This window comes from Myotis myotis, unplaced genomic scaffold (genome assembly GCF_014108235.1).
Source record: "Myotis myotis isolate mMyoMyo1 unplaced genomic scaffold, mMyoMyo1.p scaffold_m19_p_11, whole genome shotgun sequence".
NCBI classification, from domain to species: Eukaryota; Metazoa; Chordata; class Mammalia; order Chiroptera; family Vespertilionidae; genus Myotis; species Myotis myotis.
This window is the reverse complement of record NW_023416315.1, coordinates 15,563,217-15,590,015: the sequence shown is the minus strand read 5'-3', so window position 1 is coordinate 15,590,015 and position 26,799 is coordinate 15,563,217. Positions and strand designations below refer to the sequence as shown.

Here is a 26,799-nt window from a genome sequence, read left to right as displayed (position 1 = left end):
GATCTGCATGATTTAAACATAACATGTATAGTTTTGCCTTTTTATCTTTGCTTATGTAATTCTTTTTCCCAGAGAATCCTTCCCCTTCAGCATATTCAAATTTTATCCTTTTCAAATCCCAACTCTGGTGATAATCTCCAATATGACTATTGTCCCTGTGTATGTTAGGTCATTTTAGTCTCTTTTCTCTGAATGGCTCTGGCACCTAATTCATACTGTTCATTTATGAGGTTAATTTGTAATTATTAATAAATACTAATTTTTAACTTTTAATGTGTGCATCCCCCCCATATATCCTATAAGGTTTTGGATGGCTAAAATCTTACCTCCATCCTCGGTGATTCATGTCCTTCCCCTGTGCAAAATACACTCCCTTCCTTCCAAGGATCCCAAAAGTCACATCCCATTATACATCACCTCAGAGTCCAGAATGTCTGCATCAAAATCAGATCCAATGTAGATGAGGCTCCGCAGGTATAGTTACTTACTAGTAAGTACAAATCCTCCAGTACAGGAATACCTTGTTTTATTGTGCTTTGCTTTATTGTGCTTCATAGATGTTGCATGTTTTTTAAATTGAAGGTCAAACCCTCCACCAGCAAAATGATTGCAACTCACTTTATTGCAATATTTGCTTTATTGTGGTGTTTTGGAACCAAACATGCAATATCTCCAAGGTATGCCTCTGAATCTGAAGACCTATAAACTAAAGAAACAAATTGCCTACTCTTCACACCTCAACCCACACACACATCACCTACACACCCAACATATAATGATAAAATAGGAATAGGATAAATTGCTCTAGACCAGTGGTTCTCAACCTTACAGTTCCTCCTGTTGTGACCCCAACCATAAAATTATTTTCGTTGCTACTTCATAACTGTAATGTTGCTACTGTTATGAATCGTAATTTAAATATCTGATATGCAGGATGGTCTTAGGAGACCCCTGTGAAAGGGTCGTTCGACCGCCAAAGGGGTCGCGACCCACAGGTTGAGAACCGCTGCTCTAGACTTTCCTGTTCAAAGGGGGAAATGAGAAGCACAAAGGAGTCATGGGTCTGTAGTGATTTTGAAATGTGAATGGGCAAACATTGGAGGTTTTGATTAAACCTCAAGTTCTGGGAATACTTCTTTAGGGCTCCAGGCTTTGCTGTCTGAGCTCTGGGTTCCTGCCTCTGAGTCCTTTTTTATGTTATGTGGCACATGTTTGGAGCTGAGTAGTTTTCTTAGACTGCTTCCTGCCAGTAGAATTTTGTGGGTCCAGTGGGCTCTTCATTTTTTACTGTCGCTGTTCCTGTTAGTCCACTTTGCAGTGTGTTTGCTGACGTATTTCTGTCAAAAATTTTGTCAGCTTCCTGTGAATCGCATTGGGGTTTATTCCACTAGATAAAAGCCATATCCAAGAATCTTTGAAATATGGGCTTCTGCAGAGGTATTGAGGTACAATGCCCTCCAGCTTTCTAGAGGGCCTGTTGTTTGTTTGAGAGCATCTGTGATCTTTTAAGTCTTTTTAAAGGACTTTTTGTGTAACATTCATACTGTGAAGTACCACCCTCCATCTTTCTGGGGTCTTAACAGAAGGTTTTACAGTTACCCCCTTGGCTATATTTTTAGGCCATGTGTGTCAGTGGCCTGGAAGCCATTCTTCACTTTAGCATCTTTTGCTATCTTAAGAGACTGAGAATTTTCAAAACCAGTCATGTCCTGGTTCTTTTTTGTTTGTTTGTTTTAACAGTTCTTTAGTTTATCTCTCTTCTCTTGCATTTTACTGTGAGCAAGAAGAAAAAAAAATGGTATCGCCTACGACACTGCCTTTGCTTAGAATCTCAGCTAGGTCATTCATATTATTAAGTATATTTCCTATATTCCATATTACTGAAGGTGATAGTGTTGCTAAGTTTCTACTACTACTTAACAAAGGTCCTCCTTCCTCCAGTTTCCAAAAACATTTTTCCTCACTTCCCTTTGAGCCCTCATGGGAAGCATACTAACAGTCTGTTCAAGGCAATTTAGGCCTTCTCTAACATGCTCCTCAAAATCCTTCCAACCTCTACCCAATGCCAAGTTCTAAAGCTACTCCCACATTGTTAGGTATTTATTAGGGCAGCATCCCACTTTTAGCTTTCAAAATTTGTTCTAGTTACCTCTTCCATTGTTCCAAATTACCCCAAAACTTAGCAACTGAAAGCAACATTTATTGTCTTTACAGTCTGTATACGGCTTAACTGAGCCCTCTGCCTCAAGATCCCTCAGGGGGTTGTAATTGTGGGCTCATTTGAAGGTTCACTAGGGGAGAATCTACTTCCCAGCTCACTAGGTGTGGTTGTTGGCAGGATTCAGTTCAGATCCTGTTAGATCAAGCATGTCAAACTCACGGCCTGCAGGCCGCAGGCTTCATTTATTTAAACAAGGCATGTGGCCCCTCAGCTGTGAATTTGACATGCTTGTGTTAGAGGGAGGCATCTTTGAATTCTTTGCTTGTGAGCCTCTTTCATAGGGCAGTTGACACCATGTCTAGCTGGCTTCCATCACAGCAAAAGATGGCTAGCAAGACAGAAACGAGAATCTTTTTGTAACCTAATCTTGGAATTAACATCCCATCATTTTTGCCCTATTTTCTTTGTCAATAACAAATCATTAGGTCCAGCTTACACATGAGGGGAGGAAATTATACAAGGACTTGAGAGGCAGGGATTATTGTAAGCCATCTAAGCAGCTGTATGATCTTTGGCCACTATTTGCATGTGATGGCGAATCTACATTTCTTGGATTTGAAATTAGAAAAGTGTCTAGAACACACCAGTGAAATAATATTTACATAACACATTTAACAGTTTCTTTACAACCTTATAACCTACTGAGACTTGAAAACAATTTTATGAGCTTAACTTCATACAAACCACGTTTTGTTCCCACACAAATGTAACTGTTGTTCATATACTCCCATGAAGTATGATGGAATATAAGACTTTTAAGAGATTTTTGTTATCAAAGCATATCTGACTATTGGCAAAATAAATTATGTGCCTTTGAAATGAAATAAATGAGTTTACTTACCCTAGATTAATTTTAAGGTAATAATATTCTTTTACTTTTAAGTGTAGTTTTTGAATTATGATAGAAGAGATGGTATTGCTTATACCTTAGCATAGTAAATATGGATTGTATGGCTCCAGAGTAATTATAATACATGAAGAAATATCCTACTATTTTTGGTATTGGAGGAGGGGGACTGGGAAGAATAGTTGCAATATCCTATACCTGACCTGGAAAATATGTTTTCATTTAAAGATGGAAACCTTTGAAGCTTTTTTCTTTGTTAGTCATAGTTCAATGGATTCATTATTCCTGTACCAAACCTCCTTAACTCTTGGCACAGAAACCACTTTAACATATAAGAATGACATATTGGCCTGAAAAATAATTGTTATTTTTTTTCTCATAGATTATTTTAGCATTATTTGGTTCAAAACCTGACTTTGTGTAATCTGATAAATACAGTGATGTTTAGGTTGAAAATGCATAGTCAGTGTATTTAAATAATATTTTCTTTTTTTATTGTTTACATTATTATTGATATCCCCATTTTTCTCTCTCTGCCCTCCTCCCCTTCCCTCTATCCAACACCAAACTGTCTCCTGTGTCTGTAGGTTATGCATGTATATTCTTTGGCTAATTCCCTCACCTTCTTTCATCTAATTAAGTAATTTTTTCATTTGTGGATTTTAGGAATATGATGTTTCTTTCATGTTTACCAGAATGTATGGTGGTATATTTTGTAGTTATGCTAAAAAGCTTAAAATGGAGTGGAGGAAGAGTGTGTATAGATGCCTAAAACTTTTTATTTCAGAGTTGCAGCTAAATCTCTGATTGTTGTGTGATACTGAGAAAAATTGCCAACAACAAAAACTGTTATTAAATAACATTGTGGATATCCAGCCGTGTTTTAGTATACACAGTTCCTTTCTAGATTATTCCTAATATATGAAATTGTCTTTCTTTTTCTCTCTTTTACAGGTAATATAACATTACAAAGCAAGATGGGTAACATCACAGTAGGTATGTGCTAAGATGCTAATTGGTAAATTTTGCATGCTTTTTAAAATGACTATATTTGTGGTATTTTGTTAGAGTAAATAAAGTCTACAGTTTAGCTAATGACTTGATAGGATCCTGGTGTGCAAGTTAAATATAGACAGACCCAATGTATGAATACGTGAAATTATTTCCAGAAATTTATTGTAATTTAAATTTATAATTACAAAATTTATTATCCTATAAATATTGTATAATTATTGGTTTGGCACCAAAAGGGTTAGAATTCTGATTTCACTGCTTTCTATACATGGGCAAATTACCTAAACTCTCTGTGCCTCAGTTTCCACATCTGAATAAGTAGAAATAATTGTAAGGACCTATTATATAGGGTTGTTGTAAGGATTAAACACGATTTGTGTGTATGTATGTGTGTGTGTGTATGTGTATGTGTGTGTGTATATATATATATATATATAGTAGTTTAACACAGTGTCTGACATGGTAAAAATCTATAATAATAAAAGCATAATATGCTAATTAGACCAGACAGCTGAACAACCTTCTGGATGAAGCCGGGGCTGCGAGGGCCGAGCCCCTTGCACGAATTTCGTGCCTCGGGCCTCTAGTTTAATAAATAATAGTCATTTTTATTATTGTTATTGTCCTAACCCTAGGCCAGAACTAATAGTAGTTAATGGTACGTTAGACCAAATCACTAAATCAGGGGTGGGCAAACTTTTTGACTCGAGGGCCACAATGGGTTCTTAAACTGGACCGGAGGGCCGGAACAAAAGCATGGATGGAGTGTTTGTGTGAACTAATATAAATTCAAAGTAGACGTCATTACATAAAAGGGTACGGTCTTTTTTTTTTTTTTTAGTTTTATTCATTTCAAAGGGGCCGCGGCTCGCGGGCCATAGTTTGCCCACGGCTGCACTAAATCACTGCGTGTGATGCTGTGCCTGCTGAAGGAAAAAGTTCAGATGTCAAGATAGTTTATATAAAACTTTCTCTATCCCAAGTAGCATCTGCTTGCCTATAAGGTGAAGGCACACTCTGAGCTCTCTGAGTGGTGGTTGTTTTTTAGTCCCTAGAGCAGCGGTTCTCAACCTGTGGGTCACAACCCCTTTGGTGGTTGAACGACCCTTTCATAGGGGTCGCCTAAGACCATCCTGCATATCAGATATTTACATTACGATTCATAACAGTAGCAACATTACAGTTATGAAGTAGCAATGAAAATAATTTTATGCTTGGGTCACAACATGAGGAACTGTATTTAAAGGGCCAGAAGGTTGAGAACCACTGCCCTAGAGGGTAGGGGGTTTGGGATGGGAAACTGGGATCTTTGTGGAGCAAAGATACGAACTGATGGTGGTCAGTTCTTTTTCATGTGCTTATTATTCATTAGTATACCTTCCTTTGTGAAATTTTGTTTATATCTTTTGCCCATTTATTTGTCTTTATTTTGGAGCTGTAGGAGTTCTTTATATATCATGGGAACAAATCCTTTGTCAGACATTGTTTCCCTGTATTTTCTCTCAGTCTGTGCCTTTCCTGTATTTTTTTAATGGTAAGCAATCAGAGACAATGAGAAGTTAGAACTGCCTTGAGACAACAAGTTTTTTTCATTTCTATAAGCAATAATTTTATAACTAAGTGTATATCACTTGGCCCTTAAGAAAAGAGCTGGTTGTAAATTGGTAAATCTCTTTGTCTTAAATAGAATCAAATTTTATATTTTGTGGGGTTTTTTTGTTTTTTTTTTTTTGCAGAAAAACTCATTCCCTCTAAACAAAATGGTTTGCTCTAGATATTGGCAGACTTTGTGTGTAAGGACCACATAGTAAATATTTTTGGCTTTCTGGCCACATAGCCTGTCTGCACTATAAAACTCTTGTCATTTTAACAAAAGCAGTCATTGATAGTACACGAGTAAATGGATGTGTTTGTGTTTCAATAAAACTCTGTTAATCAAAACGAGAGGTGGCTTTGGTTTGGTCGCCCTGCTTTAGAGCCTAAAACCCATTGTTGGTATGATTCTGGAGAAATTTTGGGTTTTATGTCTTAATACCAAAGGTGACAAGTGGATAATGTTTATTTGAAATTCCTTGATTGGTTGATTTGTATTTTTCTTGAAAGATTTACTTCAGAAAGTTGAAGGCAGCTTTTATAACGCATGACAACCTAATTAAAGCCTACTGAGGCTCTGGCTGGGTAGCTGAGTTGGTTGGAGTGTCATCCCATACACCAAAGGGGTTGCAGGTTTGATTCCTGGTCAGGGAACATACCTAGGTTACAGGTTCAGTCCCCGGTAGGCATGTATATGGAAGACAACCAATCCATATTCCTCGCTCTATCTCTCACCCCCTCCCCTCCATCCGTCCCTCCATCCCTCCCTTCCTCTCTCTCTAAAAATAAATGAAAACATATTCTCTTGTGAGGATTAAAAAATATAGTCTACTGAGTAGCTTGTATTTTGAGGAATTGAGTTGAGTGGAAGCAAAACAGTTACAAAGGAACAAAAGGTGATTTGTGGGAACCTGAGAGGGGAATATGTTAGAATAGTGGGAGCTTCAAAATATTGGAATGGGTGTTGAGAAAAGGTTATATAATATTATCCAATTGGAATATTAATAGACGAGATTAATTAGGTATTATTCTGTCTGATTTCAGGAAAATAGATTGTGTCCTCTCCAGGATTTCTTTATTAAGAAATGGTTCTTTATTTCTAGTTTAGATAATATAATTGATCAGCTCCTAAGTAATCTCATCAGTCATTTGGATTTTGTATGTGCATTCTAATCTACCTCCCCAAACCCTGTTCTTCCTAATTTCCTTAATACAGGGTTCTCTCAGAAGCTGAAGTACTATAAAAGATTTTATTATCAACACCCTGATTTTCCTTGAAATCATTTTTTAAAATTGATTTTAGAGAAAGAGAGAGAAACATTGATTTGTTGTTCCACTTACTTACGAATTCATTGGTTGTTTCTTGAACCCGAAACCTTGGTGTATCAGGAACCAACTGAGCTACCTGGCCAGGGCTGAACTCATAATTTTACAAATAATAACTTTCTTCTGGAATGCCAGGTCATGTTCTATTTTAAAAAGGAGAGAGCAGATCTTGTAATGGTGGGATAGGGGTATTAATAGAGTTGCTCACTTCACTTTACTTTCTCTGTACTATGTGGCCTCTTTTGGAAGGCATTGCTGGTAATTTTATCTTTAAAAAAAGAACATCTTCATTTGGAGGGAGGGGTTTCCTTGTGTGTTTTTCATAACCCAGCCTCCTCTGTGTTCCTCCCCAAATATAAAATACCTGGGCAGGACATTAATTTAGAAAACTTTACTTGAAGGGACCTTAAATTCTGCCTTTGCAAATCCTTTACTATAATATAAATGATTGCAATGAAAAGTTATTTAGAGTCAAATTAAGGTTTATTTATTTAGTCCTATATATAAAATTTGTTCCTTACTCTTGTAATTAGTGCAGGTTTGGAATTATGAGAATCACATTGCAAAAATTAAGAAATATCTTTGGTATTGCTGTTCCTTAGTATTTACATGTTGAACTGGAGGTAGAATTATAAAAATTCAGAACTTTCTGAAGATGTTTGACCAATTTTTAGAGAATTCTCCTTTATCTGAAGGAAAATAGTAAAGTTTGGAATTTTAGCCTTTTAAGCTTATTTGTTATTCTCTGCTATTGGCAAGGCACATATTACAAATTTCTATTTCTTTGGCTGCATACAGTGTTAGCTGGTAGTTGGCATCAGCTTTTTCCTGTTGTATGTGTAATTTTCAGGAAAATTCAGTGGTCTCTCAGACCAATAAGACCTTTGTCTCAAATTGTGATGATACAAAACTGTAGAGTCTACTTATTCCAATACTTTGTGGACTAACAATTTCTGTTTACTTCTTTGACCCTAAAGCTTTATTTCCCTTGAGGTTTCCTCCAAGAGCTATAGCATTTCTCTATTACATGAATCTCCAAAAATAAGAAATTCTGTGAATGAAGCCTTAATTTGACCCCTGATTGTTAATTTTTAGTTCCAATCACTTGTATTATAGAAAACAAAAAGTTAGTGTATGTTTTTGCTATATAGCTTTTTCAATATGACCTTTGCTTTCTCTTTGGAAAGTATATATTGAATTTAAAAAAATTTTTGATAGCCTCCAAGGGATGAGACATTATCAGAACTCAACACTGATAACATGAGAATGTAATTACTTAGTGCAGTGATGGCGAACCTATGACACGCGTCAGAGGTGACACGCGAACTCATTTTTTTTGTTGATTTTTCTTTGTTAAATGGCATTTAACTATTTAAATAAATATCAAAAATATAAGTCTTTGTGTTACTATGGTTGCAAATACCAAAAAATTTCTATCTGTGACACGGCACCAGAGTTAAGTTAGGGTTTTTCAAAATGCTGACACGCCGAGCTCAAAAGGTTCGCTATCACTGACTTAGTGGCTTAGAATATAATTATTTATCTGTGTTTATTTTCCATTTGCATGGGGAGGAGAAGAGAAATGAAAAGTATTATTTCTAAACCACATAAAAGTTTTGTATATTTTCCCCCTAGAGAAAGTAAGAAATCAAACTAATGTTTCAAATATCTTATTTTGCTCATCTTGGGATAATGCACACATTGTGTAGTCCACATTTTTTATCATTATATATTTTTACTTGGCTTCTTTTAGGATGCAGTAAGGGGCTTTAAAAGGAGTTTCTGTTGGTACCTGAGGAGAAAAACACTCATCTTTATCCAGCTATCCTATGCTATTTATCTCTAGTGGCTTAATTTCCCAGTATTTTATATCTTTAGACACTTAAAAAATTAAATAAATGTTGAATCACTATATTGTACACCTGAAACTAATATAATATTGTATGCCAACTATACTTAAATTTTAAAAATTGAATAAATTGTTTCTAATAAAGGCCATTTTCTAGTATAGATTAGAGGTAAATTATTATAAATTACCTTAGAGTCAGATTTTAAACAGTTTATTCCCCAGTTGTTGTCTTTGAGTCATCTAAAATTTAAAGAAAAATGTTGCTTCCTTTATGAGTATACAGATGTTTTTTTCTCCATATTTTATAAAAAGTACTCCCTCTATCCCATAATAATAGTAGCAAGTGAATATTTAAAGGGGAATTATTGGTGAATACAGCTGTAAGTTATGTTGTAGTGCAAAATTGCGAAGCCTTCAATCAAAATAAATGTTTCATGACATCTGTCATTTGTTTTGACACATCTTTCAAGTTTTCGGTTAATCTAATTATTACGAATTATAACTATTTTTCTGATTTCATCTGCTGATCGAAATCAATTGTTTTATTTCAGTTGAATATCAACCCATTATAAAAGTAAGATGAAAAAAAGAGAGTTTTCAAGCAAAGATCGAGTTGCGATTGTCCAGTTCTTGATGCATCAAAAGAAAAAGGAAAAGTTGCAGAAAGGCACAATTACATTAGCTGCAAAACAATTTAAGTGCAACAGAATGACCACATCAAGAATTTGGAAGCGTGCTTCTGAAAATAATTGTCAAGGAGAATCTTATGCTAATGTTGATTCTTTGAAAAAACAAAACTGTGGACGTAAATGCAAAGATTATGGAGAAAAACTTGAAAAACTTAGACATATTCCTCTTAGCAGAAGAGGCACCATATTAGTCTTTGATAATATTTCTCCCAAAATACTGGATAATATGTTTCTGTCACTTCAACAAGTTATGCTGGAAGCAATGAAGAACGATGGCTGCAATGATTTTAAGCTCACGCATATAGGGAAAGCAAAGCTTCGCAGCCAAGGATCCTACCTACAAGTTTATAATACAGTAACAAAATTATTGAAAAATCCAGAAACTATCTGGACACTCAAAATAAAAATTAGGAGTACTATTTTTAATTTATTGTTTAATCTAGTTTTGTGGGTTTTTTTTTGTTTTTTTTCTCAATGTCTCCCCATTCACAATACAGACCAGGCAAAGAGCCTGAGCTGAGGTGTATATGGGGTAAGTTTACTCTGCCTCCTATTTCTGTACAGTCAGTGTAAGAACACAGCCTGTGGTAAGCACCAGGAGGCCTAATCTAGTTTTTTGATAATAAATGTTGCGTTCTATATTTTCTTTTGCTACTGTTATTGTGGGACAAATTACATTCATCAACTGCTACTATTATTATGGGACAGAGGGAGTATAATAGTATCATCTTTGGCATTAGTTTCATCACACTCCCTACTTACTTTGTTTCCACTTTGAAGCCATAAAAGCTCCAGATAAAATATGTTTTTTAAGAGGCCTCTCTAAAAAAAAATATGCTTTGGCTTTGCAGGGCAGTCAGAATATTCAATTAAAGGTTCAGTTGCCATGGAGAGGAGAAAGAAGGAGAAGCTACTTAGCACCGCGACTCTTCAACATCATGCTCTTATGATCAACTTGATATGTTGGCTGATTGAAAATGGAAATTGATGACATAAAGAAATTTGTGTGTCAGATTAGGACCACCTTAATTATGATTTTCTTTCCCTAACTTAAGATATCTGTTCAATTCCAGAAACTTGAAAAATATTTAGATATAAACGAGCTTCACTCACTCTTCAAGTGATTCCCCGCCCCCATTTCTGTCTCTCTCAGAAATGCAACAAAACCTTATATAGAGTAATCTCTCACTCTGAGCAGCACCTTCTAGTACTAGCAAATTTGATGAGGAGAAAATATGAGGTTTTAATTTTTGTTAACTTTGCCACTACTTATATGTTGACTGTACACGAGATATAATTCTTTAGTGAAGATTGAAAGTTGATAATAAACTAAATGTATCAATGATGCTTAATGGTCTTGGCTGTCAAGGATTCATTGCTTGTGTACTGTCCTTCCTACACATTGGGTTTTACAGTAAACATGTTTAGACAGGGTGCCTAAGATATTTAGAGATAAGTTATGCAGGTTACTATAGACATAGGGATTTTTTATTGTCTGGGCGTATAATTCTAGATTTCTGTTTTTGCTTTCATTTTAAAGCAGAAGATGGCGTAGTTATAAGAAGTATTTATAAAACGGCACAAGATTCTTAGCTCATTGTCCTAATACTGAAGCAGAGCTTTTTATTTCAAGTTTATAATTTCAGTTATTCGAATAAGAATGATTATGCTTATAGCTTTTTTCCTTCCTCCTAGATTCGTCCTCTGGATGTCTAAAAGCCTCAACTCATCAGGGTGCCTTAGATGTTTATGTCAGCCAACTGGGGAAGGTGGAATTGAAATCCCATAAAGGTTAGCCAAAGGGAATATTTTATTTTGACATGTGGTGTAAGGAAGGTTTTACATAACATTCAGGAAACAGATGGTCAATTTATCTTATCTGTGGTACTGACATAATGATTTCAAGAACATAACTTCTGCCCTCTCTTCTGTGTAGTCTTCATGGCTCCCCCAGCAGCCCTGCCTGGCCCTAGCCCATCTGGTTTCCTTTGATGTTTAGTGGCTTTTCCCCTCTCCTGTCTTTTCCTAAGGCAGGTTACAATGGCCTCAAGAACATATCTTCTGATAGAAACTGATTTAAAGACTGAAATACTACTCTGTAGACCAATGATCTTAGAGAAACATTGAGGAAAGATGGCCATGAAGACTCTCTTTCCCTTTGTAGTTCCAACAAAAATGTTATAATATAGTGATTCGCTATTATTATAAAAAGTTTTAGTGTTAGTGTTTTTCAATTTAGCTTTGTGTCTGAAATATATTATCCTTTGGAAAATGCTCTCTTTGGAAGCTTTTCTACCAGTCTGTACGTGGACCCTCTGAGGCCATCACTAGTCTAGAATAATTCTTTTCAAAATGTGATCCTGAAATAAAGGTATCACCAGGAGGGTCTTCTAAAGTGATTATTGGCTTAGTCTTTTGAAGCACCAAGACTTCTTATGTGGCCCTGGCCTAGTAGCTCCAATAGGCCAAGGTTGTAGATTCCATCTCCAGCCAGGGCACATACAAGGATCAACCAGTGAATGCATAAATAAGTGGAATAACAGGTCGATTTTCTCTCTCTCTCTCTCTCTCTCTCTCTCTCTCTCTCTCTCTCTCTCTCTCTCTTTCTCTCTCTCTCTTTCCCTCTCTCTCTCTTTCCCTCTCTCTCTCTTCCCTCCTCTCTCTCTGCCTCTCCCCCCATTCCTTTCTCTCTCTCAAATAAATAAATAAAAAGCTTATTTTGTTTTTCCTTCTATAATCTTATTTCAAATAACTTATTCTAAGCGTCCAGGTCTTTCATTAAAAGTGGTACACTTTTTAGTCATCTGAAGACTGTACATTAACATGCACACATGTATGCTGGCAAGTGGCTTGGGTACTTGGAGTAACTTGGCCATAGGGACTGAAGTGGCCTGTGCAGAAAGTTATGAACCATAGCTCTGTATAAAAGCTTTTATTTTTTATTATTTTTTTTTATTGCTTAAAGTATTACAAAGGGTATTACATATGTGTCCATTTTATCCCCCCGCCCTAGACAGTCCCCTAGCCTCCCCTATCCCCCAATGTCTTATGTCCACTGGTTATGCTTCTATGCATGCATACAAGTCCTTTAGTTGATCTCTTACCCCCCTACCTCCTGCCCCACAACCCTCCCCGGCCTTCCTGCTGCAGTTTGACAATCTGTTTGAGGCAGCTCTGCCTCTGTATCTATTATTGTTCAAAAGTTTATAATGGTCTCTATTATCCATGAATGAGTGAGATCATGTGGTATTTTTCCTTCATTGACTGGCTTATTTCACTTAGCATAATGCTCTCCAGTTCCATCCATGATGTTGCAAATGGTAAGAGTTCCTTCCTTTTTAGAGCAGCATAGTATTCCATCGTGTAGATGTACCACAGTTTTCTAATCCATTCATCTACTGATGGGCACTTAGGCTGTTTCCAGATCTTAGCTATGGTGAATTGTGCTGCTATGAACATAGGGGTGCATATATCCTTTCTGATTGGTGTTTCTGGTTTCTTGGGATATATTCCTAGAAGTGGGATTACAGGGTCAAATGGGAGTTCCATTTTCAGTTTTTTAAGGAAACTCCATACTGTCTTCCATAGTGGCTGCACCAGTCTGCATTCCCACCAGCAGTGCACAAGTGTTCCTTTTTCTCCACATCCTCTCCAGCACTTGTCGTTTGTTGATTTGTTGATGATAGCCAGTCTGACAGGTGTGAGATGGTACCTCATTGTTGTTTGATTTGCATCTCTCGGATGATTAGTGACTTTGAGCATGTTTTCATATGTCTCTTGGCTTTCTGAATGTCCTCTTTTGAAAGGTGTCTATTTAGGTCCTTTGCCCATTTTTTGATTGGATTGTTTATCTTCCTTTTGTTAAGTTGTATGAGTTCCCTATAAATTTTGGAGATTAGGCCCTTATCAGATATGAGATTGGCAAATATGTTTTCCCACACAGTGGGTTTTCTCGTTGTTTTGTTCATGGTTTCTTTTGCTGTGCAGAAGCTTTTTATTTTGATGTAGTCCCATTTGTTCATTTTCTCTTTCGTTTCAAGTGCCCTAGGAGCTGTATCAGTGAAGAAATTGCTTCGGCATATGTCTGAGATTTTGTTGCCTTTGGATTCTTCTAGAATTTTTATGGTTTCCTGTCGTACATTTAAGTCCTTTATCCATTTTGAGTTTATTTTTGTGTATGGTGTAAGTTGGTGGTCTAGTTTCATTTTCTTGCATATATCTGTCCAATTTTCCCAGCACCATTTATTGAAGAGACTATCTTGGCTCCATTGTATGTTCTTGCCTCCTTTGTCAAATATTAATTGAGCATATTGGTTCGGGCCGATTTCTGGGCTCTCTATTCTATTCCATTGATCTATATGCCTATTCTTGTGCCAGTACCAGGCAGTTTTGAGAACAGTGGCTTTGTAATACCTCTACTCAGAAAACTACAGGACGTTGAAAAAAGATATAGAGGAAGACATAAACAGATGGAAGAACATACCGTGTTCATGGATTGGTAGAATCAACATCATTAAAATGTCCATACTACCCAAAGCAATCTATAAATTCAACGCACTTCCCATTAAAATACCAACGGCATACTTCAGAGAGCTAGAACGAACTCTCCAAAAATTCATCTGGAATAAAAAAAGACCTCGAATAGCTGCAGCAATCCTGAAAAAGACCAAAGTAGGGGGGATCTCAATACCAGATATCAAGATGTATTATAAAAGCTTTTAAAAAATAAATTCTAGAAGCTCTTGTATATTGGCCATAACAGGGATATATGTATAACAAGGAAAATACTTCCTTACAGAGACTGGTTGTTCCTGCTGTTGGTAATTTCTTTCCCACATTGGTTTAATACTTTTTTTTCTTTTTTTTTTGTCAACGAGGCTCACTTATCAGAGTGTCAAAATAAAACTACAATTGCAGAGGTCTGAAACTGAAGTTATTGCTGACACACAGGTGTGACTTGATTTCTCAAGATCAATTTTTTTCCCTTTAAATCATATCATGTTCTGACTAAATTTCTAAGAGCTTCATTAATGCTATTCATTGTATTTTTTGAGTGCCAAAAAAGTCATAGAATTTCATTTGAAAAGGAGAAGAAAACCTACAATTACTGCATTTAATGTAACTAGTAACAGAGTAAAAGCTTTTACACGAAAGTTTTTTCCTGTTGTGTATGGATGGGCAGAAAAGTAAAACATTGTTAATCTTCATCAGTTGAAATATTTTTCAGTGTTATTTGGAATGTTGATTAGGATTACAATTTTGTATTTTCTCCGACTGAAACCATGTTACTGGCAGAAGCTTAAAGATAACTGGAAACAAAGATTCCTGTCTTATTTTAGTTCTCTTTAGTTCTCACTACCTTTGGCAACAGTGACTTTTCAAAGTAATGGAAACTTAATTGGGATTCTGTTGCTTAATGGTTAGTAAAGACATCTGGAATCCTTTCCAACTCTACCACTGTCTTGCTGTAGGGTTCAAGAGCCACTTGAGTCTCCTAGTTTTTCAACATTTGTCATGTGAGAAAGAATGTTATAATGCTTGTTTTCTCTCTCCCAATGAAAATCAACATGGGAATTTATTAATTCATTCAGAAAGGCTGAGATTACATTTGAGAGTCAGGCCTGCATCTGAATACTGACTTTTATACTTAAAATTTGTCCTTGATAAAACCACTAATCTCAATATAGTATGCCTTCAATAAATGGTGCTGTTAGTATTAGTTTTAATACTAATTTTTGAATTTTTAAAAGAACGGTATTGATGTTGATAACCATGAAGCAGTTTATGAAGTGAAAAGAGACTGAAGATATAACAACTTTCCTTTCTAAAAAACAAACAAACAAATAAAAACAACAGATCCTGTTAAAGAGGGGACATTTGGGAGTTTTCAAGTCATGAGAATTCTTCATTTGCAAACAATAATGGAGTATTGGTAGTGATGGTTTTGTTTTTAAAGGGTATATCGAGATGGGGTAATGCTGTTTGCATTGCTTAATATTTTTAAAGCTCACAGATTCACGATCCCTTTATTCATTTAAGAACAGAAAAACATTATCACATTGATGTATTTAGAGACACAAAGTCCCCAAAAAGTTTTTAAAGTTTGTTATTTTCTTTTTAAAGTATGTTTGATAGATAAACATCTTTTCCATCATTCGGAAATTTTTCAGGGTTGTTTTTTTCCTAAAGTTCTCATATTTGTTGTTCTGGGGAATCTCCTGTCAGTAGTTTACATTTAAACTTTGAAAAGCAATTTGTTTTTAAATAAAATAAACCAGTTTTAGTGATGTGCTTTGTTACCCACTTTTTGCAGGAGTATATATATTAGAGTTCATCAGTCTTACCCCAAACTTGCAGCTCTAGTTAGGAAGGCTAACAGGATATGAAATTACTTACAGTAGGAGGCAAACAATGACCTGTAAATAAATGCATTCTAGAAAGAATCTTTAAAATATTCACGATGGATGTCATTCTGACTGTCTTGTTCACAGAGCTGAGGTGAATGTTTTATGGCAGCGGCCTCTTACTTTTTTGATATATGAGAAACAGAGAAAGAAAAAGTTCTGAAAGGAATGTGCGGATGAGTTGGCACTGCAACCCACGTCGTTGTTTCAAAAATGATTCCTTAGCTAACAGGACACTTTTTCTTACTTCTTCCTTTAGACGCTTGAATTACTACAAGATTATAGTGGGAATAAAGTTGAGTGTCTTGCCCTAGGTACCCAAAGACTGTAATCCATTGAAAAGAAACAGTTAAAATTTAAGAATTCTCTTTTTTTATTATTGTTATCCCACTGGCCCCTACAAGGTATAACTGAAGGCACAAGACCTCAAGGTTCTAGTTGTGTTACAGTGGTCATTGCGGTCACAAGTTTTGTAATACGATGAGGTAGCATAGCAGTGTGTGAAATCCCACAGTGGTTAAGAGCATGGGCTTTGTTGTCACTGAACTGGATCTAGATTCTAACACTAGCTCTAATGGGAACTTGAGCAAGTTCTCATCTGTAAAATAAGGATTATAATAATACCGCATAATGTTGGTATGGAGATTTAAAGAAATAATGTGATTAAGGTATAATAACATTATACCTTAGTAAATACTCAATTAATGATAAATCCTTTCTACAAGCTTCATGTGTAATAAACCACTCACTTTTCTGTGATGAGAGCTTTTGACAAAAGAAATAGTTCACACTGTTCTAGTAACTCAAACTTTTGACAGAAGTTACTGTGAATGCCTTGGGAGTAAGAAAACATTGACACCCCCCTGACCTCCATGAGTAAGGAGAAGACAGTGTGCCAGGAGCAGTGCTACCCATTCATTAATTTTTGTAATGGGCTCTAGTACTTTTGATTTCTTTGCATTAATAAGCTTCCTTATAAACTTATTACAGGCTCTGTTCTTGTCAAGGTCCCATCTTCTCTTCAAGTTCATTTACAGTTATCAGGAAAAGAGGTCAATGTGAGCTCAGAAGTCCAAGTTCAAGAGATGGCCGAAACTCATAAAGATGATGGTGTAATAATTACTGGTAAGGAGGCTACATTTTACTGTGTAAGATGAATAGTCATTGTCCATACATAAATAGAAACATGGTATGCTTAATTTCAGTTTTAGTCTTTTATTCTTTTCCATTGTCATATTTTGGTGTTTTGACACTTTTTTTTCCCCTAACTGCTTATCAGTAACATAATGCAGACATTTTGTTTGGGATACTCACCAGTTCTATCATTAGTTATATTGATTAAAAATTTTTATCTTGAAGAGATATTTGCATACCATATTTATAGCAGCACTATAGCCAAGAGGTAGAAGCAACCCATATGTCTAGTGATGAATGGATAAATGAATTGTGGTATGTACTACATACAGTGGAATTAAAAAGGAAGAAAGGCCTTTCATATGTTACCATGAATGAACCTTGAAGACATTATGCTCAGTGAATTCAGCCAGTCATGAAAAGACAACTGTATGATTTCACTATATGAGTTATCTAAAGGAGTCAGATTCATAGAAACATGAAAGAAGGGGAGAGGGAAAATGGGGAGCTATACCATGGGTATAGAGTTTCAGTTTTGCAAGATGAAGAAGTTCTGGAGAGCTGTTGCACAACAGTGTAAATATTCTTACCACTACTGAACTGTAAACATAAAAATGGTTAAGATGATACATTTTATGTTATGTGTTTTCACCCCAATTTAAAATTTTAAAAATCATTAAAAACATTTTTTCCTGGCACTACTGCTTTCTAATTCTTGGACTTAAAAATCAGCTAAATACATATAATGCAAGATTTAAAGTTAACTTTGTATGATTAGAATAAATAGGAATTGGGTTTGGTATTGTGCACTTTGAAAACTTGTTCTTTTAGTATAACAAATTCTCAGCCCTAAAAATGTGAATAGCTTTACACATTTTTCCTAATTACCTCTGGCTGTATTGATCACTGACACTACTTTTAAAGTTATTTATTGTATAGATAATACATATACATACTTAAAAAAATTAATGGTGAGGTTTTCTTTTAAATCTTACCATCATAAAAGAAAAAAAGAAAGTGTGTGGTGGCACTGGCTGTGGGGTGTCTTCATAAGATCAAGCTTCAGTTTTAAATATTTTTTTTTATGTTAAGAAAGCTGTCTGTTAGAAGTCATAGAATATTAACAAAAGTCATAATAATAATAAAAATAATACCCGTACACTCTCAGATCTAAATCATTGCATTTAAATGGGCAGCTCTTAGTTACATGATGAAAATTTAAGTGTATTAAATGAGATAAGAATCAACTTCTTCTGATCTAATCTCGAGTTTGATAAGGAGCCCACAGAATTATCTTTTTTTTGGCCCCATCATATAAAGGTAATACAAATTTGTTTAACAGTGTTCCAAATGACAGTGTAATCAGTTATTTTATATATGTTAAGAATGTTTGAATTATAAAGTTTGTCATTTTTTTATTCTGTTACTCATAAATCATATGAGTAATTTAGATTTCATTTTAATTCCATTTTAAAGTCCCATTCTCATCACTTCAGCCATTAAATCATTTAAGAACACTTACTAGTTCTGTCATAGGATAAAATCGGTATTTGCAGACCTGATCTCTTTATTAACTTCTTGCCCATTTCTACTCTACTAAACCAACACCTTAATATACTTAAAAACAAACAGTATCTTTTCCTAGTCTAGCTCTTCCTCCTGCTGTCTTCTGTATTTTCCTTCACTCGGTCAATCACTCAACAAGCATTTATTGAGTCAGGCACTAATGAGAAACTAGGAGTGCAAAGCTGACAAAGTATGGTCTGTCTGACATCAGAGGAGCTTACATTCTAGAGAGGCAAAACAAACAAATCAGTGAATACAATAAAGTGGGAAAATGTTACAATAGAGTTATGTACGGGGTACTGTAAGAGCATGTAGGTGACACATCTAACTTAGACTAGCACCGTGAGTTTAAGGAAATGAGAGAAGTCCAGTATAGCTAGAGTATAGACAGTAAGAGGAAGAGTGGCATTAAAGGAGGCTGGGGAGTTAGGAAGGAGGTCAGATCACATAGGGCTAATTTGAATTTTATGCTAAGTGCATTGCCAAGGCACTGAAAGGTTTTAATCTGGGGTTCACATAGTCAGATCTGTATATTAGATCACTGAATGTTGAGTGGAGAAAGCTAAGAGAAGACAATGGTGGACTGAAGAAAAAGCTAATTAGCAGCAGGTTATTGCAGTAATTCAGGAGAAAGAGTGCAGTGGCCTGGACTCCACAATGATCTGTTAAATTCAACATGTAAAATAACCTTCAACAAATTTTGGCTGAAGAAATAGATAAATGGATGCTATGAGGAAAATGCATACTTATCTCATTGGTTATCATGAAGCTTCTCAGCCTATTTAGTTCTTTTTGTGTGTTATTTGTTATTATTATGTATTACACTCTAGCCTTACTTCCTAAACCAGGAAGGTTCAAATTACAGAATGAATTTTATTTCCTGTTCATAGTGCGAGATTCTAGGTACTGATCAGCAGAGTTCTTTTGTATAGTAGCAAATGATATATACTACACAGTTGGGCCTCAGGTGGATCTATAGGTTGCACTGATATTAGATTAAATCCATTAGAATGATAATACAGAAGGACCTCAGATAAAGAGAGAGCAGTCTTTTTTTGGAGAGAGCTTTATGAACAAGTAGAGGAACTTTCATAATTCATTTTGATTCTAAAAGTGCTTGTTGCCCAAAAGGCCACAGACCTTATTTATCGAGTAAATGGAATGTTTTAAGTGGCCTAGAAAATTAGGGCTGATTGCTTTTTCTGTGGGTATTTCAGTCTGAAACCCAATTTTGGAAATAATAGGAAGCTTTACATGTGAATTATTATAGGCAGCTGAGCTTATCTCATCTGGGTCTTTCTTACGGAGCCTATGAAGCATAACAACCCTCTCTGCTAAGAAGTCTGGATTTGTATCTGTAGCATGACTTCTGCAAGAAGCCATGCCATAAAGTTTATCATGAGGGCTCAGGCTTCCCACAGGCTTTTATGTTTCAACCTGTAGTTCTATTTGATTTCCTGCTTCCTGGTTTCGCTTGCTGCTGTGTCACTGATAAATAAGATACATCGTATGATTTACAAGTATTACATGCTATTTTGAGTCAAAAGAACGCCTGGGACTCTCAGGCTGAAATATTTTCCTACTAAAAAGATGTGTACGTGTGTATTATTTGGGATGCACTCTCTGATTCTTATAAGTTCTTGGTTCTAACTTTCTTCTCCATCCATATATGGCAAATTCAACTGATGGTGCATGGTTTACTGGTAGGTAAGATATATCTAGGAAGCTGACTTCTCTGTTAGCTTTTAGACTTGATTTCATCAACCTAGATATGAAATCTCACTGTGAAATACCAAGCCCCCCAAAATGCCGGTGGTACAAAGTCTTTTAAATCATTTTTTTTTCAATTACAGTTGCCATACATTATTACATTAGTTTCAGGTGTATATCCCACTGATTAGGCATTACATAACTTAAGTGACCATCCCAATAAATCTTGCACCTGACACCATATACTATAGTATTCGAATATTATTGACTATATTCCCTATGCTGTACTTTACATTCCCATGACTATTCTGTAACAACCAATTTTTACTTCTTAATCCTTTCACCTTTTTTTGCCAATCTCATCTGGCAACCGTCAAAATGTTCTCTGTATCTGTGAGTCTGTTTCTGTTTTGCTTGTTTATTTTGTTTTTAGGTTCACTTGTTGATAATATGTATTTATTGCCATTTTATTGTTGTATTTTTTATCTTCTTCTTAAAAAAGACCCTTTAACATCTATAATAATAAAAGGGTAATAAGCTAATTAGACTGGACGTCTTTTGGGCGTCATTCCGGACATCATTCCTGATGAAGCCGGGGCTGGAGGGAAGCCAGCCAGGTCCCGGATGCCTGCGGGTGGCCCGAGGGAAATTAGCTCGGGTCCTGAGTGCCTGCCAGCGGCTAGAGAAAGAAGCTGGTGCCAGCAGCTGAGGGAAGGAAGGCCTACTCTTGCATGAATTTTCGTGCATCGGGCCTCTAGTTTCATATAATGCTGGTTTAGTGATGATGAACTTCTTTAGCTTTTTCTTCTCTGGGGAGCTCTTTATCTGCTTTTGGATTCTAAATGATAGCTTTGCAGGGTAGAGTAATCTTGGTTGTAGATCCTTGTTTTTCATCACTTTGAATATTTCTTGCCAGTCCCTTCTGACCTGCAAAGTTTCTTTTGAGAAATCAGCTTACAGTCTTATGGGAGCTCCCTTATAGGTTCTCTCTTTGTTTTAACCTTTTGCTCTTTAATTATGGTGTGTCTTGGTATAGTCCTCTTTGGGTTCATCTTGTTTGGAACTGTCTTTGCTTTCTTGACTTGTATGTCTATTTCCTTCACCAAGTTTGGGAAGTTTTAAGTCATTATTTTTTCAAATAGGTTTTCAATGTTTTGCTCTATCTCTTCTCCTCCTTCTGGCACCCCCATGATGTGAATGTTGGTATGTTTAAAGTTGTCCCAAAGGCTCCTTACACTATCCTCACTTTTTAAATCTTTTTTTCTTTTTGCTGTTCTGAGGGGTATTTGCTTCCTTATATTCCAAATTGCTGGTTTGATTTTTGGCTTCATCTACTTTACTGTTGATTCCCTATATTACTCTTTATTCCAGTTAGTGTATTCTTCATTTCTGACTGATTCTTATTTATACCGTTGAGATTCTCAATGAACTGAGTGTCCTTGTAACCAGTGTTTTGTTCTCTCCATCTAGTAGATTGCTTGTCTGCATTTTGTTTAGTTCTCTTTTCTGGAGTTTGTTCTGTTCTTTCATTTGGGCCATGCTTCTTCATTTCCTCATTTTAGCAGCCTCCCTGTGTTTGTTTCTATGTATTAGTTAGAGCTGCTATGTCTCCTAGGCTTGATAGAGTGGCCTAATATAGTAGGTGTCTTGTGGGATCCAGTGGCACAGCCTCCCCAATCACCCAGGCTGGGTACTTGAGTTGTACCTCCTGTTATAGATGAGCCTTGATTGCTATTGACATGTCAATGGGAGGGATTTATCCAAGCCCATCAGCTGTAAGGACTGGCTCTGACCACTAACCTACAACCACAGTAGAGGATCAGCTATGCTGGGGCACACCACATAGAATAGGGCTTACTTCAGCATCGCTCTGGTGCCCCTGAGTCTACCCCTTGAGTGTGTTGCTTTTGAAGGTGGTTGGGTGGTGGTGCTTCAGTGTGGTCACAGCCTAGATTTTATCTGCCACACATGGGTGTGGGACCAGCTCATCCTTGTCTCTGCCCCTCCTACAAGTCTCAATGTGACTTCTTCTTTAATTCCATAGTTTTAGGACTTCAATTCAGCTTGATTACAGGCATTCTGAATAATGCTTGTTTTTATAGTTTAGTTGTAATTTTTATGTAGTTGTGGAAAGAGGCAGGTACCATGTTTACCTACGTCACCATCTTGACCAGAAGTCCAAAGTCCTTTTCTCTTAAAGCTCCCAATTTAGGTGTTTAGAGGTTATTAGAAAGTGTATTGCCAGCCAAATGATTGTTGTTTGTCATAGACATAGTAGAGAAGGTGGTACTACTGGTTTTACTTTATTTTAGTCAAACTAAATGTAAACCATGTAAAAATAAATTCATTTGGGATCAAAATCAAATTAAAAGAGATTTCTCATTCAGCTAATTTTTAGTTGAAATAGTTATACATTTATGGCATCGTGATTTATGATGGAAAACTGGTTTGTGGGTTAGAAAAGAGGTTGAAATGGGATTAAGCCCAGAGGATGGCACTCAGAAGATCTAGAGAAACTGTTTTCTCTCCAAGTGGGAAAATAACCCAGTATTTTGATATGATTTGTAGAAATATATATTTTTAAAGAATATTCTGAAGTTCTGGTTTTCTCCAAGCTTAAAGAATATGGATTTGTCAGTCATGTACATGTACTTCAGGATTACTTAGATGGAATTTAGTAACAGAATGAAGAATGCTGTCGATTCATGACTGCTTAAAAAATACTTCGACAGGGAGTTAATGTAGGAACTGTCTTCAGTTGTTCATGCTTTTATGGTGTTTTTGTTTCCCCGGCATTTTGTAAAGTATAAGATCTTGGGAGTATCATAGATAATTAAACATCAACTTTGTTAACGTTTACCCAAAAAAAGGACAGGTTTTGTTTCTACTCATCTGCATACTTTATATGTAAGGCCAGATAGTAAATATGTTACATTTTGAAGGCTACATATGGTTTCTGTTACATATTCTTTTGTTTTTTTATAGCCATTTAAAAATGTAAAAGACAGTCTTACCTCTTAGGCCATAAAAAAACAGACCTCAGGCCAAATTTGGCTATGGTTTGCTGACCACTAGACAAGAGACCAAAGAACAGGCCCCAAACAGAGCATTTCAATTCTGTTTGTAATGCCTGGAGTTTTGTTTGGTTTTGGTTTTGTATTTATTCTGGTCATTCACGAAATGCTGAACCACAGCCAAATCATACCTTGAGTGAACTCTTCCCAGTTGCAACCTAAAAATGATTTGTGCACATAAAAGTGTAACTGCATAAAATTTAATAAACAACGCAGCCACACAAGATATATGATGGCAAATAAAAACATGTTCAACACACTAGCCATTAGTGAAGTGCTAATTAAAACCAGAATGAGATACTACTATATAGTAGAATGGCTAAAATGAAAAATACAAATAATACCAAATGCTGGCAAGGATGTGAAGCAATTGGGTCTCTCCTGCATTGTCATTGGGAATGTAAAGTAATATAGCCACTCTAGCATTCAGTTTGGCAGTTTGTTAAAAAACTAAACGTGAAACTATCATATGATCTAGCGATTACAATCCTGGGCATTTATCTTGGAGAAATGAAACAATGTTTGCACAAATATTCATAGATTTATTTGTAATAGCCAAAGCTAAAAATGATTGAAATATGCTTCTACCAGTAAATGGTTAAACAAACTGTGGTATGTTTATATAATGGACAACTGTTCAACAATAAAAAGGAATAATCTATTGATATATACAACTTGGATGAAATTTAAGGGAATGATGCTGAATGAAAAAGTCAGTCTCAAAATGTTACATACTGAATGATTCCATTTATATAACACTAGAGACCTGGTGCATGAATTCATGCACAGTGAGAAGAAATTAACTAGAAGAAACATTTTAATATCACTATTCGCCCTTTCTCTATAATAGAAGTGTCAACCAAATTCAGGATCAACAATGATGGATGGAAACACATGTGTGCGATTGGTGCCAGCGAGAGCTTTATATTATATAGATAAACTTGCTTAATTAGACCTGCTTTCTGATTTAGCTAAACTTTTTCCAGCCCAGTGAGGCACCCCAACTTCTCTTTCTGGTAATTGTCAGCAACACAGCAGTTAATATCAACATGAAGCAGATTATTATTGTAGATCACACAGGGAGAACAAAGGGTAAAATATTTAACTGCAGCAGTGTTTGACTATATTCTGCACAATGAGAAAACCTGAAGTAATTTTCAAGGTTCACCATTTCTTACTTCTTTTCAGTCAGGTCAAGTTTCTAAGCTTTCTAAATCTTCATTTTCCGTCTAATGAAAAGAAAATAGAATTCCACTGAGTCTCCTATCTACCTATTCCAGGACTTCTATGGGAATCAAATGAGATGAGGCACGGGAAAATGCTTCACAGACGTTTGGTTAAAGTGTAAAATGTTTGCACCTGGCTATAAAGCAAGTGGTGTTCCTGGGCTGAAGAAACTGCAAGGAGGCTAGTCACTAGGGAGAGGAAGCTGAACATTGCTACGTGACATCATTACCCTGCACCCACAGCCACCATTTTGGGCTGGGATGTGGGCTGCGTTTGCGCCATGGGGTCTTGGCAGCGTCAGATGTGATTTGGTGCTCTGTAGCTTTGGAGTGGTGGCGGGGCCCGCATCCCACTTGTGGGAAGCCGAGTGTTGCTTTGTGAGTACCAGGTCTGTGGTGCCATTTCTCTGTAAATGGCCAGGGTGCATCCCAGCAGCTCCTGCATTGAGTGTCTGCCCCCTGGTGGTCAGTGTGCATCATAGCAAGAGATCAAACTCCCCATTGGTCAAACTCCTGAGGGGACACTTTGCATATTAGGCTTTTATATAGAGAGATTCTTGAAATGACAAAGTTATAAAATGGAGAACAGATAATTAGTTGCCAAAGATTAGGGAAAAAGAGGGAGGATAAAACTATAAAGACATGTCATAAGGGACTTTCTTAGTGGTGATAGTATTTTGATTATAATGATGGTTATATGAATCTATACATGTGATAACATGTCATAAAGGTATATCTAAAACATACAAAAAAGTGAGTATGTAAAAATGCTGAAATTGGAGTAAGGTGTGTAGTCCAATTAATTGTATTTTGCCAACCAATTACGTGGTTTTGATAATGTACTATGGTTATATAAAATATCACCATTGGGGGAACTGGCTAATGGGTGCACCTCTTTATACTGTTTTTGCAACTTCTTAGGAGTCGTAAATTATTTCAAAATAAAAAGTTAAAGAGAGCCCTGGCTGGGTAGCTCAGTTGGTTGGAACGTTGTCTTTATATGTCAAGGTTACAGATTCAATACCAGTTAAGGCACAAGAATCAACCAATGAATGCATAAATAAGTGGAACAACAAGTTGATGTTTCTCTCTTTTTTTTTCTCTCTCTCTCTCTCCTTTCCCCTCTCTGTCTAAAATCAATCAGTAAAAAAAATTTTTTTAAGGGTGTTAGAGTAAGAACAAGTAGAGCATGATAGAGGGAGGGAGGGGAAGAGAAAGAAAAAAATGAAGGCTTCCAGACAAGAAGCGGAATAAAAAGGACTTATTTACCCTTCTACCTAAAACACCACCACAATTTTCTAAATAGACATAATACATAAAAAACAGTTTCCAAAACACTAGATATTAGTAAATGAAATGGAGTAATCACTGAGAGAAAGGAAACAAAATAAGCCCCTCCTAACTGCCTCGAGAATCTCCAGGCTATGGTGAGTACAGAGGGAAAATGCATCTATTATGGAACCCAGCAGACTCCCTGGGTTGAGAAGAGTCCACAGAGACTAAGGAAGCTATAGTTCATAGGACAGAATACCAGAGGGAATAGAGCCTGGTGCTTACACAGGTCCAGGAATAATGCCTGCTCTACTTGCCAGACTGGGGAAAATTATAACTCGTGGAGCATTAGGGAGAGGACTAAGTAGTTGGAAACAATTAACCCTAGACTGAGCACCCCTCCTCTGCCTAACAAATTATAAAAGCTAGAGATGAAAGGCTTAAACTATTACCAAGTAACTTAACTGCATCCTTGAACAAAGCTAAAGATTTACAGGAATACAAAAATATTCAGCGCCCAACAAAATAAAATTCACAATATCTGGCATCCAATCAAAGGTTATCAGACACGCAGAGGCAAGAAAACATGACCCATAATGAAGAGAATATCAATTGAAACCCACCCAGAACAGACACAGATGTTAGCATTAGTGGAGAAGGAAAATAAAAGTTATAGCTGTATTCCACATGTTGGAATAAAGACATGGAAAATATTTTTTTAAAAAAACCCGAAATTGAATTTCTAGAAATAGAACTGAAAACTATAATGTCTGAAATGAAAAATTCAGCAGCTGGGATTAGGCATAGAAGATTTGAGGAAGAAAAAGTCTCTCCAAGAATATTTCTTGGGCAAAATTGGTTAATTGTATACTTG

The 26,799-nt window shown here is 36.1% G+C and overlaps 1 protein-coding gene and 1 non-coding gene across 4 annotated transcripts in view; one reads left to right on the top strand and one right to left on the bottom strand.

Annotated features, from left to right (window-relative positions):
• FAM185A (family with sequence similarity 185 member A) overlaps positions 1 to 26,799 on the top strand; it is an 84,029-nt gene that overhangs the window by 23,362 nt on the left and 33,868 nt on the right. For 2 of the 3 annotated variants that reach the window (XM_036327623.1, XM_036327624.1), the window contains exons 5-7: positions 4,023 to 4,064; positions 11,235 to 11,330; positions 16,934 to 17,068. In XM_036327623.1, coding sequence (XP_036183516.1) covers positions 4,023 to 4,064; positions 11,235 to 11,330; positions 16,934 to 17,068 — 273 coding nt within the window. The remainder of the gene's footprint in view (positions 1 to 4,022; positions 4,065 to 11,234; positions 11,331 to 16,933; positions 17,069 to 26,799) is intronic. The other variant, XM_036327625.1, reaches the window with a different exon arrangement.
• On the bottom strand, positions 10,012 to 10,143 carry LOC118666688. Its single transcript, XR_004971036.1, has one exon. It is a non-coding gene; the product is annotated as a small nucleolar RNA SNORA51 (small nucleolar RNA).